Source organism: Talpa occidentalis, unplaced genomic scaffold (assembly GCF_014898055.3).
Source record: "Talpa occidentalis isolate TD23 unplaced genomic scaffold, MPIMG_talOcc4v2.1 talOcc4.9, whole genome shotgun sequence".
NCBI classification, from domain to species: domain Eukaryota; kingdom Metazoa; phylum Chordata; class Mammalia; order Eulipotyphla; family Talpidae; genus Talpa; species Talpa occidentalis.
In genome coordinates, this window is record NW_023605305.1 from 26,545,702 (window position 1) to 26,562,334 (window position 16,633).

A 16,633-nucleotide genomic window follows, 5' to 3' on the forward strand; every position below is an offset into this window, starting at 1 on the left:
TCTTTGCAAGGGAAATGTGGGAGATCCACCACCAAGGCTGGGCTGGTTAACAGGGTATAAGATCAGATGGAGGAAGCCTGATGACTCTAGAAAACAGGCACAAAGTCCAGCCTGAGGATGAGGGATTGGCAGTAATTGGGCTTTTCACCCAAGAGGGGGAGAATTTTTCTTAAATGAGGAATACTGAAATTAAGAAATATACTGAAAATCTGATGGTCTATAGATAAAGATGCTCTGGGAGGGGGAAAGAAAATGTTGGGTTACCTCTGCTCCCTCTTGGGTCAGGTCCATGAGAATGGCATCGTCCTGTCCTCCGGCTCTCCCGCTGGAGAGCATAGCGTGCTTTGTTCCTGGCACAGGTCCATTTCATTCTAGGCAGATTTGGCCTGCTTTTGCCCTGTTTGGTACTTAGACCCTCAAGTGGTCTTGCCACTCATGAGATGGTCTGGCCTTGGACCAGCAGCAGCTTCTTCTGGGAGCTGGTTAGAAGCGTAGAATCTCAGGATCAGCTTCAGACCGACTGGGCTAGAGGAGGCCACTTAACAAAATCTGGGGACAGGTATTTTGCAAGGTGGTCCCATGACTGTGTGTTGACTAGTTGAGTCCTGAGGCAGTGGGCTCTCAGAATAGGTGGCTGATCCCGTTCTAGGCCCATGGTAACAGGGACACCCATGCAGAGCCTCCTTGGTGCCCTTGAACCAAGCATGACAAGGAAAGCAGTGACTCGAGGTATGGGAAGAGACGAGACAGCTTGGTCCAGAGCACAGACCCAGCACCTCCTGGGCTCTAGCAGTCTCTCCCTCCTCACTCCTACTTGTTCCCACTCTGCCAGTGATGCAGAACTGCCACACGTCCCCACGCACACCTCCATGTGCTGCTGTAACTTTGTTCCTGCTGCTCCCTTCTCTTCTCCTTGGTAACTTCAGCCTAGGGGCCCATTCCTCAGGATCCACCTGGTCATTCGGGCAGAGTCATTCCCCTTTACCCCATACCCCACCATGCCAAGATGACCACCAGGCCACACTGTGCCCATGTTCTCCTCTACACCCAAAATTTCTCAAGAGCAGAGGCCAGGTCTTATTTGGATCTACTTCAGCATCAACTCAGTGCTGGCCATATGATAATACTGTGTAAATGTTGGATGGATAGACGGATTTTTGTCCAACACAAACAAGAGAAGTGAACTTGCAATGGATATTGTCTTGCAATATGCCATCTTGCACCAAATGTTTATTAATCATTTGCTATTCTGGTTCCTCACTAAGCAATATACTGCTAGGAACAGAAATAACATCTTCAAATCAAAACCTGGAAGATACTCTTAAAGGAAATGAAGAAAAAAAGAAATGGAAAAATATCCCATATTCATGGATTAGAAGAATAAGCAATGTTAAAGTGATTGTATTATCTACGGCTATTTGCAAATTCAGCATAATACTTATTGAAATCCCAATGACTTATTTTAAAAAATACTTATTTTAGAAATACTTTTAAAAAAATAATAAAATTTATGTGAAACCACAAAAGACCTCAAATAGCCAAAGCAATCCTGAGAGAAAAGAAGAAAAATGGAGGCATCACATGCCCTGACTTCAAACTATACTACACAGCAATAATAAATAAAACAGTATGGAATGAAAACAGAAATACAGATTAATGGAATAGAGTCCAGAAATAAACCTACATAAATATGGACACTTAATCTTGAACAAAGGAGCCACAACCATACAATGGAGAAAGGAAAGCCTCTTTAACAAATAATGGTGGGAAACATGTCCAGTCACATGCAAATGAAAAAAAAAAATGAAACTAAAGCCTTACTTAACTCCATACACAAAAATTGATTTAAATGGAGTAAGGACCTATATATAAGACCTGAGGCCATAAAATGCTTAACAGAAAACATAGATATCAACTGCAGAAAGAATATTTGAGGATACAATTCCAATGGCAAGTGAAACAAAAGCAAAAGTAAGCAAGTGGGATGCCATCAAACGAAAAAGCTTTAGTTTGAGTATAACTAAACAGAAAGGCAGCTTACAGACTGGGGAAAGATATCTGCTCAGCACATGTTTAACACAGCATTAGGTTCCAAAATATATAAAGTGCTTATACAACCTAACAAAATAAAAAACAACCCAATAAAAAAAGAGGGGGGGAGTGGGGGCCTCCCTGTGGCATGGGGCTGGGGTGGGTGGGGGAGTGGAGCTGGAACGCAACATATGAAGCTGTCCATGGCTACTGCAGCACGAGTTTGGTCCCCCAGCTGGCCAGGGAGCAACCCACACGGTGCAGCAGACCTCTCCTGTCTCACCCGCTGCTCCCCTCAGCAGTGTACTTCAGTCAATCTGCCTGTTCTGTTCCCTGCTGTCTCTGGTGAATCCTCCCACCCCCCATGCCTCTGGCCTGTACCCCAGTTCATGTATGCATAAATAAATAAATCTTTAAAAAAAAAAAAAGAGTGGGGGAGGAGAAGCTCTAGACACTTCTCCAGAGAAGATATTCAAAAATCTGCAGGCACATGAAAAAATGTTCAGCATCATTAATTAAAGGGAAATATAAATCAAAACCACAATGAGATATTGCCTCACCCCTGTGAGAATGGCCCACATCAAAAAGAACAGAAACAACAAATGTTGGCAAGGCTGTGGAGAAAAAGAACTCAATCACTGTTGGTGGAAATGTAATTTGGTGCAACCCAATGGAGAACGATATGGAAATACCTTTAAAAAATTATGATCCAGCAATACCATTGCTAGGTATTTACCCAAAGAATATGAAAACTCTAATATGGAAGGGTTTATGTACTGTATTCATAGCAGTACTGTCCCCAACTGCCAGGTCATGGAGTCAACGTAAGTGCTCAGTGATAGATGACTGAATAAAGAAATTGTGGAATACATACTCAATGGAATACTGTTAAGCTGTGAAAAAGACAAAATAGTGCATTTTGAGACAAAATGGATAGAACTTGCGGTGATTATGCTAAGTGAGGTCAGAAAATGAAAGACAGATACTGTATGGTTTCCCTAATTTGCGGAATGTAAATAACCAAAGATCACATACAGGCAAAGCACGGCAAAAATAATTCTTAGACTGTGAAAAATAAGCAGTTTACTAAAGAGAATAGGGGAGAGGAGGGAAGGAACAGGGGGAAAATTGGGACAGGTCACTGGCACGTCAGTATTGGTGGAGGGTGAGTGAAGCCTGTGTATCCAAAGTGAAATTGTAGCCACAAAGACAGCTATGAAAATGACTGTCAGATTAATATGAAAATATTTGTAAAGAAGTCATGCCTCATTTCTGTCTACATCCCAAGGACCTAGCAGATAATGATACACATGTAAATTCAGCAAATGAATGAAAAAATTGAATAAAATATGCACAGCATATTTCATATAAAGTGCTGAGAAAAGCATTGATGTTGCTGCTGATGATGTTGGAAAGAGCCTGGATGGATGGGAATGTATCTTATGTCTGTATCTTATGCTGCCAGAGCCACCTGGAGGTGAGTTAGTTGGTCCTTGGGAGAATCCATGCACCAGGACACAGACTCATGCCCCACTAGAGGAGCAAGGTGCAGACCCAAACCCACCCATTCCCCACACAGTGAGCTCAAGGCCAGGGTGGGCTCTTTGCCCACCAATCACTCATCCATCTCTACTCACTCTCTAATCCTTTTTTTCTGCAGGAAAATGTTTCCCTGATCAAGGAAATTAATGAGCTCCGCAGGGAGCTGAAGTTAACCCGCTCCCAGGTTTATGATCTTGAAGCAGCTCTGAAACTAACCAAGAAAATCCGGCCACAGGATGTTCCAGAGACAGGTAATGTTGCCACTGACCACGCAAGATGGGCACTGGGTCAAGGGACTGATGGCAGCACATGCAGGCCTCCTTTAGCCCTGAGGCTGCCTCTCGTGGGTGTCCTCCTGTATCAGGCTGCATCCATCCCTTGACCTGGAGCTTCTCCTTGCTACCTACCTGCTATTCAAAGGCCCTTACCAGATTCACATTGTCACAGGTTTAACATACTTGGTGTTACCTGTGGTTTCAAAATCTTTCAGATTGTACAAAGAACATACTATAGACTATGTTACTTAATACCCGTGGAGGTGTCTGGGGCTCTGCCCCAAAATCAAACACATTAGTGTTTCTGCACTTGATCTTAGCCAAAAGGCCGAGAAGCATTACATTAGTGTTTCTGTAGTGAAACATATAAATATGCACACTAATCCTCATAAACCAAAAAACTCTTTATTTTTTAGAACTTTTTGTACTTTAGAGTTGTGAATAAAGGTTTGTGGCTCTTTACAATTAATATAAAAATTGAAAAGAAAGATCAGAAACTGCTTAAAGGGAGAGAGGAAAGAATTACATTAGAAATAGCAAATTAATTAGTTATTGCAACTATATCCTAAAGTTCCTCTGAATTTCTGATAATCAAGGCAAAAAGGGAAACAGAAATATGATAGTTCTCATTTATGGAAAAAAAGTTTGTTTTTTCTGAAGACATTGATAATAGTTGTCTTCAACTATTGCAATTAAAGTCTTCCTTGAGTAAAATTCCAGCACGCAAATAATATGCTTGATTTGCTTCAAAATAATCCCTAGAAGGTATAAGAGGCCCATACTGATAAAGAAATAGTGACATCTTCTTGGTACTAAATCCTGTGAGAAACTTACCACATAGATCCAATGGGACAGTCTTCAGTCTTTAACTGAAGGTTTTTAGACAATAAAGAAGAACATTCTTCGGATATCCATTTCTTACCCAGGCAGTCAAAAAATAAACAAGAATAGAAGGCATTTCAATGGACAGTTAAGTCAGTGGGGTTCAAATACACTGTATGAGTGTATAGGTGTATCATTTGCATGACATAGTTCTATTCAAGGAAGGTTTCATTTGTAACAGTTGAAGATTACCAATTGTCTGCCTTGGAGAGAAAGAACCTAAGTCTGATTTTAAACCTCTGATTTTGAACATGGGGCAATCCCCCAAACTGCTTTAGCTTTAGCATTAATTATATTGTTTTCACTCATATCACAATTAAGAGGCCTAACAGACATAGCTGCCTGTTTTTTGGTTTCTAAAAATATATCATTGGGATTTCTTATTAAACATGGCTAATTAAAAATCTACCAAAATTATGTAAATAAGCCGTAAGATCAAATTATACACAAAGGCAACAAGAAACACAAAATTTTGAAAGCTGGAAGATGAATAGATGAGTGATGAATAGTAACTGATTTCATAGACCCAGCTACACCACAGAACCCTCAAAAAGCTTAGGAGTTAGCAGACACAGATATCTCTGGAGGTATCTCTGGGGGTAAAAGTGGAGTTGAAAATAAGAGGGAAAATCTTTAAGAATCTGCTGAAGTCACCTAGGACCCAGTACAGTGTTTAAAAAGTGACCCATGTCAGATCCATTATAATGAAATTTCAGAATATCAGAGTACAAAAGAAAAAACTCTCCCAACTTCCAAAAAGAACAAAGAGAGATTTTACACAAAGGATCAAAAATTCCCAATTGCAGAATGCAAAATCAACACACAAAATATCAGTAGCACTTTCATATACTAACAATGAACCAGCTGAAAATGACATTAATAATTTCACTTATAATGAATCAAAAATAATCAAATACTTAGAATTTAATTTAACCAATAAGGCAAAGGCTTGTACCCTGAAAACTATAAAACATCACTGAAAGAAATTAAAGTCTCCAATAAGTGAAAAAACAACTTCTGTTCACGGACTGAAAGACTTGATATTATTAAGATGTCATATTATCCAAAGTAATCTATCAGCTCAATGCAATCCCTATGAAAAGTTCCATGATATTTTGCAGAAATAGAAAATGCATCCTAAAATTAAGATAGAATCTCAATTTACTCTGAATAGCAAAAACAATCTTGGAAAAAATATATAGTTGGAACTCTCACACTTAGTGATTTCAAAAATTTCTGCAATGCTTTAGTAATCACAACAGTCTGATGCTGCTGTAAAGACAGATATATCAACCAATGGAATAGAATAGAGAGCCCAGAGAGAAAACTTCACATAGTCAGTGATTTTCAGGATAGTGGTCATATGACCTTTCAATAGGGAAAGGACAATCTTTTCAATATTTGGTGCTGGGGAAACTGGATAGCCACATGCAAAGGCGTGAAGACGTACTCTTAACTAATACCATATACAAAAATTACCTCAAAATGGATCAAAGACCTAAATGTAAGAGCTAAAACTATAAAATGTAAGAGCTAAAACTATAAAACTCATAGACGAAAATACAGGGGCAAAGTCTCTTGACATGGGGCTTGGTAATGATTTCTTAGATAAGACATCAAAAGCACAGTCAACTAAAGGAAAAAACAGATCAACTGAACTGCATCAAAACTTAAAACTTTTGTGCATCAAAGAATACTATCAAGAATAAAAGGTAGCCACAAAATGGAAGAAAAATATTTGCAAATCATTAACAAATAGAGGATTGATATCTGGAATATATAAAGAACTACAACTCAAAAATAAATAAAGGCAAAGGACTTGAATACAAGATATCTCTCCAAAGAACACAGGCAGATGTCTAATAAGCAGGTAAAAGGTGCTTAAAGTAGAAAGCATTAAAAATAAGCAACTTGAAACCACAGCGAGATACCACTTCACACCCATTATGATGACTAGTATAAAAAAAAAATAGCAAGTATTGGTGAGGATGTAGAGAAAGAAAGGAAAGTGGTTGAAGGGGAAAGGGAGAAGAGAGTATATACCTTTCAAACCTGTAAAGGAAAAAACTCCAAATTTTTTCAAAGGAAAGAATAGTCACACACACATCAAATGCAACTAAAAGAGCAGAAGTGAATCCAGCTGTATCAGTAATCACATTCTTATTTTTCCTTATCTACTAATCAAATCAGAACTTAATCTGCTGAAGGGAGCTGTGAGCAGCAGGGAGACTGGCCAGGCCTGGAAGGTGGTGGGTGCAGGCAGAGCAAGGAAAGAGAGGAGACTGAGGCAGGAGAGTGAGGGTCAGGGCGTGGGGGGAACACGAGGAAAGAACTGACTGTACAGCCATGGAGAAAGGAGGACAGGATGGTTTACACAGCAAAGGAGCCCCTCTGTAGCCAGAAACCAACTCTGATCTGCAGGCAAGGAAAGGAAAGCAGGGGTAAAGGGAAGAGTCAGACTAAGTACAGCCCACACCCTCAAGATGCTCACAGACCGTGGAATGAGTCAAAACAGAAAACAAGGGCAAAGTCCTCAGTTGGGCCCAGCACATGTAAACTGGCCTCCCAGGAGGCAGAGCTGTGCCCCAGGACCATTCAGGGGACAGTGCCTCCCAGGTCAGGTTCTAGGAGATGACCTGGAGGCCAGCCACCCACCAGCAGCTCTGTGCCACCTCTGAGCTGCCCTGTAACTCTGCAGTGGCTGATCGTCACATTCTTTGCATGTTGGGGAAGTCCGCCTGCGCAGACCATCCCACTACACACCTCTGAGGTCAGTTGACCTCATCCAGGGATTAGGCATCCCAGCAACCCTTAAAGCTACAACCTGTGTCAAGATCCTTCTAACACCTGGAGAAGCACAGGGGAGAAGGGACAATGGTGTGGCCAGGCCTGCTCGTGTCAGAGCAGAGAAAGGAAAATTCTGAGTCTTAGAATATTTCCAGACACTCCACTGGGGTACCTTCAGGACTGTGGCCTTACAAACACAGGTTGGGTCTCCCAGGGGAAGGCAGGGGTGACTGGGTAAGTAACTGTGTGCACAAGGCCATGGGGTGTGGGGGGCACAGAGCTGATCCAATGACTGTGTTGGTAACCAGGAAAGAGGAAGTAGCTAAGGGAGGAGGTGGAGAGGTAAACAGAAATAAGGCAGAGGCGAACTGTGCAGACCCAGGCAGGTAGATGGGCTTACTGTAGGCTTGTGTGCGGCTGTAGCTCCCCGGAGGTGCTGCTCCCCACTGCGCTCCAGGGCCACAGTTTAATCAGGGGCAACAAGTAGTAGAGAGAAGATGAAGGTCGAGACCTAGAAAAAAGAAGAAATACTATAAGATCAAGAGCATAGAAATTAAAGCAAAGAGTCAAGGAGTAAAGGCCAGAAAGGGAGGGGTCAGATATCTCCAGGGAAGCGCCGGATAAGTCAAGTCCTCTGATGATGGCCCACAGACCAGTCGGAGGCCCAAGGCAGAGCTGGTTGCGTCCATTGCTAACCACTTCATCTTTGAAATGCTCCCTTCCTTGGCCTCCAAAGTTTTTCTGGTTTTTCCTCCAGATGTACAGAGAATGGGTGGGCAGGAAAGAGATCCTTCCCAAAGAGAGGAGCTTGACTGCGGGGAAGGAATTGGAGACATGGTTTCTCAGGGGAAAGGATGGCAATGCCATCTATTAGGTGGTTTGGCATGGCTTGGCAATCATTTTTTGGCCATGATCCCAAAAGCACAGGCAGCAAAAGAAAAAATACATTAGACTACATCAAAATCTAAAACTCCTGTGCATCAAAGGACCCAGTCAACCTATGAAATGGGGGAAAAGAGCTTGCAAATCAGATATCTGATGGAGGTTAATATCCAGATGTGTGAGTAACTCTTACAACTCAGCAACCAAAACAAAACAAAACTATTTAAACATTGGAAAGGGACTTGAATAAACATTCCCCTTCCAAAGAACTAGCCAATAAACACATGAAAATATGTTCAACTTCTCTGATCATTGGGGAAATGGAACCAAAAACACCAGATTCCAGCTCACACTCCCAAGGAAGTGAAAATTTAAAAATAATAGTAAGTGTTGACACGGATCTGGGGAAATAGAAACCGTGGTAGCAGAGGGAGATCTAAGAATGTGAAACGATGCAGCCCTGGGGAAACTGTATGGTGGTTCTTAAGAAAGTTGGTTTCCCTACGGCCCAGGAGTTCCACTTTTGGGGTGTATATCTGAAGGGATTGAAAGCGAGGTCTCCGGGATATGGATGCACATCTGTCTTCATAACAGCTTTGTTCGCGATAGCCAAAAGGTGGTAGCAACTCAGTTGTCCAGCGATGGATGAATGGAGAAACAAAATTGTGTGTGTTTGTGTGTGTGTGCGTGTAGTGAAATATTATCCAGTCTTAAGAAGGAAGGAAATTCTGACACATGACACAGCGTAGATGAAACTTGAGGACATTATGCTAAGGGAAACAAGCCAGTTACAAAAAGACAAATTCTGTATGAGTCCGTTATCTGAGATACCCAGAGAGTCAAATTCCTAAGGACAGACGACAGAATGATCGTCGCCAGGGTTGTGAGGGGAGGGTGGGAAGTGATTGTTTAATGGGTATATATCATTTCTAGTAACAGGCCCACCTTAGTCCCTCTCTGCCCCTTACAGTGCCCAGCGAGGACATGACCCGCACGACTTCCACCAAAAGACTAAATGAGCAAGAAGAAACGGGGAGAATCATTGAAATGCAACGCTTAGAAATCCAGCGCCTCAGAGACCAAATCCAAGAGCAAGACCAGGTCCCGGGGTTCCAACCCCTCACCGGCATTCGGCTTCCCACCCTCTTCAATTCAAATATGGACTGTGAGACCTAGGCCAGAAAGCCTGGCTCCGGTGAACCCTTTCCAGCCACAGCAGAAGGAACACCGCTGACTCTGGCCTGGGGTCCCTAAGGCACTGACCACACCCACCTCTTTCTCCTGCGCTGGGGAATTTGGGACATGGCTCCGAATAAAGGCGTGTGCCCATGAAAGGTTCAACTCTGCTTAGTAGGGGAGATCAGGAAGAGTAAGGGAAGAAGAGGGTGCTGCTGACTGGGGGCTCCTGCTCATCCAAAGCCACTGCTGCCTATCCCTGAGCTCACGTGAGATTTGACACCAGCTTCCTGCTGCACCCCTTTCTTCTCTGGCCCTCAGGGTCGGGCTGCCAGCTCCCCTCCTGTCTCTAAGCCTTGCAGCATCTGACCAGGTCACATCTGACCAGAGCCAGCCTGGCTCTGCCAGCAAAGCAGGACCAGAGAAAGCCTCCTACATTTTCTCCTCCTTTGTGAAACATAATGAGGTTTCTGAGATTTTTTACTTCTGTGTAAAGATGACAGAAAAGAGGAGAGTAAAATAATGAACATGGCACAGTTACCAGAATCCCTCCAGGTCTTCCACTCTGTGCTGCCCTGTTGTTAGGACTGAAAGTAGAGCTCTGCCCTTACTTCTCTGAACCCCACACCACTTCTGACTTGCCATCTTTATTCAGAATAGTCTTAACCTGTTCCCCAATTCCTGGGTGGGGGGGCACCTCTTCCTCTAGCCCCATAGTAGGTAAGCCAGCCACACATGCCAGGAAAGGTAGGGTTTTTTTTTGCACTTAAGAACAAGGAACGTAACCCAGATGTCTCCATCCTCTCCCACCTGCAGAGACCAGACATCCTCTAAATCCAAATATTCAAACCCCATTTCCTGCTGGTCCTACTGTCTTAAACCTGGCCTCTCAAGGCATCTCTCAGGCTGCTTTACCCCAATTTTGGCCATTGCTGTTGGGTCAGTTTCACCCAAGAGCTGTCACAATTGGCAAGGCTCCTAAAGGCTGGAGGAAGCAGAGGGAAGGTGCACCCAGAAGCCACCAAGCTAAGCCTACGTGGGACTCTCTGTCCCCCACCAGCCCACACCTCGCCAGAGCAGCCAGCTTACCACCTCCTGGCCAGCATGCCCTCTGCCCACTAGGAGGCCAAGCCCAGAGAGCAGGAAGAAATTCAGGCCCCCCTGAGAGATCCAGCTACAATCACCAAGCCCGGGACATTGTCTTGTGGCTGATGGGCTGTGCAGGGATTCAGATCCAGCCTTCTGTTCCAACTTAGCCTCATGACTTTACCTTTGCAGAAGAAACTGCCTTGAAATAAATTCAGGGAGGTGAACAGGCCAGATGGTAAAGGCACACTAAAGAGAAGGGACTGCCTAGAGGCAAGAGTTACACTCCGATAATCACTGCCCACCACCCCCTAAGCTCTTGCCACTCTGGCCTGCCTTCAGGCCCTATAAAAGGCCAAGTTCTTCCCTTCCCCAGGGTATTTCCACATACCATTCCCTCTGTCTAAGAATGCTCTTGCACCTGCCTTGGTGAACTTCTACTCTTCCTTCACAGCTCGGTTGAAATGGCCCTTCCTAAGGTATTCCCTGACTCCTCCCTGCCTTCCATTTAAATAACACATGCCATGTTGATTTCCTTCATAACCCTCCCTGTCACACATCTATGCAGTCATTTGTGTCTGCCTCTTTTACTAGGCACAAGGACTGTATCTGTTTTTAAAGTTCACTGGGGTAACCAGATGGGGAATCGATGAGTGCCCCAATAGTGGAGACAGGGGAAACAGTTAAGAAAACACTCTGGCTTGGACCAAGTTGGTGGCAGTGTAGATGCAGAGAAGTGAATCCTTCTGCTTAAGGACTGGATAGGAGTTAGCCAAGCAAAAAGGACATAGGACCTGAGAAGTTGAAATGTGCAGAAATTGGGCCTTTTCTGGGGGCCAGCAGGAAATTCACTGCAGTTAGGTTGAAGCAACATTCCAATTAGATTTTTCAATTTAAAAATTACTTCAGGGCCTCCCCTGAAGTTTGGTGGCACAGGCGTTTGAGCGCTGAAGCAGACGCTATGAAGCAGACTCTGCAGCGCCAGTTCAATCCCGCCCTGCCCCAAGGGACCCTCATGGTGAGCAGACCTCTCCTGTCGCTCCCGCTGCTCCCCTCAGCAGTGTATTTCATCAGTCTGCCTGTTCTGTTTCCTGCTCTGTCTCTGGTGAACCCTCTCACCCTCCCGTGCATCTGGCCTGTACCTGGGTTCTTAAATAAATAAATCTTTTTTAAATAAATAAATAAAATAAAAATTACTTCCAATCAAATTTCCACATTTCACCTGCAAGACAGGCCTTAGGTTACAAATAAGGAAACCAAGCCCAAGAAGGAGTGAGGTAATTGGCACCGGCTCATGCAGGCGATTGCCCTCAGCCCTGCACTGGAGAGGTGCCCAAACAGAACTCCAGGCCAGGTGGTGGAAGTTGCAGGCGTGATGCCCAGAGAGTTTAAACCAGAAGTTAAAGGAGCTGGCAACGACCAAGCTAAGCTTGCCTGAGCCTGTGACAGCTGCTCTCCAGCACATGAGGATGGGACAGAGGATGAAGCCCGGGCCAGCCCCACAGAGCCTGGCACCTCCGTGTGCAGGTCACCAGGGTGAGCAGAGCTTCTTGCTGCAACTCTGGGGCCAGAGGCACAGTCTTGTTTACCTTTCCATGCTGTCTTCCATGTTCTGGCAGACTTGTGGCATTGGTTGGGTGGCTGCTGTTTCTGAAACCTCCTTCTGAGTTCTCTCTCCTGTGGGTTAAGGGTACCCAGCCTACTGGTTCCACCTCCTGCTTCATGGGGCTGGCTCCTTTATCTAATTGACCCCTCATTTACAGGGTGGGCCTGGAAATCATCTTCCCCTGCAGCAGCCTTAGAGACCTGCGCGTCACCCAGGTGGCTGGGCATTGGCATATGGGCTACACTCTTGTTCTTCTACATGCAGTCCATGGCTAATATCTGGAGACCCATTCAATTCTAGTGTGACAGCTGGTGAGTTTGGCGGCTGCCCTCTCTCTGGGCCCCAAATATCATTGGCTCCCCGGCCCTTCTTCTAGAGCCTTGGCAATGCCTTGGCAGACACTATGAGCTGCCCAGCTGCGCCTCCTCAGCAGCATGTTCTCCCAGTACCAAAGACCCTGACCAACAGGAGGTTCTAGCATCAGTATCCATCTTTCCCTTTGCTTCTTACACAAAGCATGACCAGCATTGGCAACAAGCTGCTCCCCAGGAGTGCCTGAGGGCTCTGGTGGGCCTGGGAGAATCTGCATATCCAGAAAGACCTCCCTTAGTAACTGCTCTGGGTTTGGAGTAAGAAGTGAGAAAGAAGGCATCTCAGGATGAGGAGTGGGGTATATTCTCCACAAGCTCACTGGGGTGAGTTCCCCTAGACCACTGGAGATTATTTATGCTTTGAGCATGCCTAAGATGCAGTCAGACTTCCCCAGGCTGGAGTGGGGAGCAGATTTACAAGGAAGAAACACTGTTGTGCCCACAAAGCAGAAGGGACCCTTGTACCTGATCCCCTACAATGACCAGTCTTGTACGAGGACTTGTATTTATTGTTCATACTCACGTTGTTCATATGGGTACCTTAGCATCTCTCATTAGAAGCCCCAAGTCTGAAATGGAATGTCTAGTCTGATTTTAAATTGTCAAGAGATTATTTGGGGCAAGCTTGAGTTCACCTCTATCCAATCAACTTTACCCATGGAAGTGGGTCACAAAATCTAATCCTGGCTGCTGGGGTTCATCCCTGCAGTGAAGATGGTTACTGTGAATGGGGCAGATACTCCAGAGGATATCTGTCTGGGGTCAGTCATGGAGCACAACCTGTTTCTTTGTGCCCAGCATTCTCCCAGGCTGCCCTGCAGGAGGGCAGGGACTGGACTTCTTCCCACTGTGCCTGTAACAGGGTGGTCCCCAGGAAAGGGGGAGTTTCCCTGCCCCACCCAAGGAAGGGTGGAGCTGAGCAGGAGGAGAAGCTGCAGAGAAGAGACTGAGGAAGGAAGCAGGATGGAGCCAGGAGACCTGGAGGAGGCGCGTGGATCCTAGAGACACGTGAAGAAACTGTGCTTGTCTTTTGGTCGTGGACTGGGTGACACAGATGTGGGTGAGACCCGTGGAGAGGTGACCATGGCAGCTTTTATCTTGATGTTGATTTTGCTCTTTTCCTTTTGGGCTTGTCTGGTTGTTTCTGACCCTTTTCTGTGGGTCCCCACTGGAAGATGCTTTAGACTTGTGGCAGGCTTTGGGGCCTTGTTCTGGGCCGATCCCATATGGATGGAGTTTTACCCACGAGGGGACGGGTAACTTTGGGTGCTTGATTTAGAAACTAGACTCTTTGCCTTACCTGTATTGTTTCCTAGTTTTATTAAATTTCCTTCCCATTAAAGTCTCATATGTTTTGTGTTGATGCGGCGGATGGCAGAACCCATTTAGAATAGGCAGGTTTGAGGGGTTTGGGCTGCCCCTCTCCCTGTCCTATAACAGATTTGGCGCCCAACGTGATTAGCACAGAGCCATTCGTGGTTAGTCAGCCCCATGGGGAAATTGGGCTTCCCTATGGCTCTGGCTACCATAAGCACAAATGTGATTTTTGGTTTCTCCAGTGTGTTTGTTTCATATGTCGATTTGCTGTTGAAAAACTGGCTTGGGAATTTGTGTTTTACATCAGTTGAACCATTTTCAGATTTTTTTTCCTGTGATTTTTACATATCTGCTGTCTTGTTTTGGCTAAAGCCTCCAGATGTTTTTTTTTTTTTTTTTGGCTTGAACTGATGAACTATTTTTCCTGGAGTAGAGGACTTTTGCTTTCCACAATGGACAAATACCTGGAGAGACTGGTTTTCTTTCACACTGTAACCTGAAAAAATGTTCATCTGAGACTGCATCCCAACCTCCATATATTCGATCTTCATCACCATGGAAATGGTGGCAACAAGTGAAAGGGGGGAATTGTTAGGGGGAAAAGGATGTCCCAAAGCTAATTCCACACAGGCTTTGTGGACTCCACCCCCACCCCAGGTCAAAGCCAAAGACACTGGGAACTCCAAATCCCATCACCACCAAAGGGAAGGTGGCTGGGACCTGAGGGTGGGGTTAAGCAGCCAGGTGGATAGAAAAGGCAGACACGTGGGCTTTGGGGAATCCCCCATTTTGGCTCTCCGCCAGCTCACAGCGTCCGGCCAGCTCTGAGAGTGACTTTGGGTTTCCAGGTCGTCGGATTGGGTAGGACGCATTAAAGACTTTATTTCCCTATTTTCTCCCTGAGTTGTACATTTTCCTTATTTCCTTTCCTCTTGTAAATAAACCTTTTATTAACCTTTTTGTGTGTGTCTGTAGTAGAGTATTCATAAGTCCCTTTAAAGCGCGCGGGTGAGGACCCACAGCCAGGAACCCGTTTAATATTGGGGTTGCTCTATAACATGCCCACAGTGCCAGGTGCAGAAGGAAATAGTAAATGTGTGCTGGGTGAGCAGCATGCTGTACCCACTGCCACCTCCTGTCCCTGGCCTTCATTACCTCCCGGCTGAGCTGCCCCAGCAACCTATGATTGGGGACAGAGTTCAACAGCCCTTCAGGGAGCCTGCCTATTCACTTTAACTGGAGTTTTTTGATAAGACAAACAATGAGAACACTCACCCAGTCAGTGTTTAAACTGATGGCTTTTTAAACTTTGTTCCCCTCACCCAAAAAGTTTCCTTCAAATCCTCCAGGGCAAAGAAGGGGAAATTTCTTGCACAGCTGAACCATGGGTCTGGCTGGGACTGACCCCTCTTCTTTGGGACCAGAACATAAAATAAACATCAGTTATGTGCAAGAGGGATACACAGTGGGCGAGCCATGCTGGAATCTCTGCTCCCCTGCTTCTCCCAGGGCAGGAGACACCTCTGTAACACTTTGAGGAGTAGCAAGCCCACGTGGTTGTCCTCAAGATTCACAGGAACCAGACTTCCCTAGGGGTAGGGGAAGAACACCCAGAGCTGTACCTTCTGATAAGGGAACCACTGCACAGGTAGCAACTGAGCATTTGAACTGTGGCTACTCTGAACTGAGATGCACTGTAAAGAGCAAGTACTTGGAGTACTTTCAAGATTAAATAACTCATGAGTAATTTGCATAGTAAATATACTAATAGCTAATTAATAACCTATGTATGCAAATGAAAATATTTGGAGGCTATATAAAAAGTTTAGTGTTTTAAGTTCACCTGTTTTTTAATACTTTTGTAATGTGGCTAGAAGAAGGGGTTAAATTCCATATCTGGTTCATGGTCATTTCCATTGAACAGTACTGCCCTAGACTTATGGCGGTGTTAGGGGGAAAAGGATGTCCCAAAGCTATTTCCATATAGGCTTTGTGGACTCCACCCCCACCCCAGGCCAAAGCCAAAGACACTGGGAACTCCAAATCCCATCACCACCAAAGGGAAGGTGGCTGGGACCTGAGGGTGGGGTTAAGCAGCCAGGTGGATAGAAAAGGCAGACACGTGGGCTTTGGGGGACCCCATTTTGGGCTCTCCACCAGCTCGCAGCGTCCGGCCAGCTCTGAGAGGGACTTTGGGTTTCCAGGTCGTCGGATCGGGTAGGACGCATTAAAGACTTTATTTCCCTATTTTCTCCCTGAGTTGTACATTTTCCTTATTTCCTTTTCTCTTGTAAATAAACCTTTTATTAACCCTTTTGTGTGTGTCTGTAGTAGAGTATTCATAAGTCCCTTTAAAGCGCGCGGGTGAGGACCCACAGCCAGGAACCCGTTTAATATCGGGGTTGCTCTATAACAGCGGGACTCTCAGTCATGTCCACACCATACAGAGAAGCACCGACAGGTTGAATGTAATTCTTTTGTGAACTGCTAATGGAAAGATTACTTCAATTTTGTTTCCCTGTCTACTTCATACACATCAGAAGAGCAAAGGCATTAGAAGGCACTGAGCCCAGGACATGGGTGACTGCCCACAACCACCTCCTTCCTACCAGCCCCCTTGGCCCATCCAGCAGGGGGTGTGTGGCATAAGATTTGGATACTAGAAGCAGAGCCCCCAC

General features: G+C 45.1%; 1 protein-coding gene across 4 annotated transcripts in view; it reads left to right on the forward strand.

Moving 5' to 3' along the window:
- Nucleotides 1-9,718, forward strand: part of CFAP57 (cilia and flagella associated protein 57) — a 45,554-nt gene extending 35,836 nt beyond the window's left edge. For all 4 annotated transcript variants that reach the window (XM_037499039.2, XM_037499041.2, XM_054691127.1 and 1 more), the window contains 2 exons: nucleotides 3,692-3,824; nucleotides 9,370-9,718. In XM_037499039.2, coding sequence (XP_037354936.1) covers nucleotides 3,692-3,824; nucleotides 9,370-9,575 — 339 coding nt within the window. In that variant the 3' untranslated portion in view covers nucleotides 9,576-9,718. The remainder of the gene's footprint in view (nucleotides 1-3,691; nucleotides 3,825-9,369) is intronic.
- The last annotated feature ends 6,915 nt before the right edge of the window (nucleotides 9,719-16,633 follow it).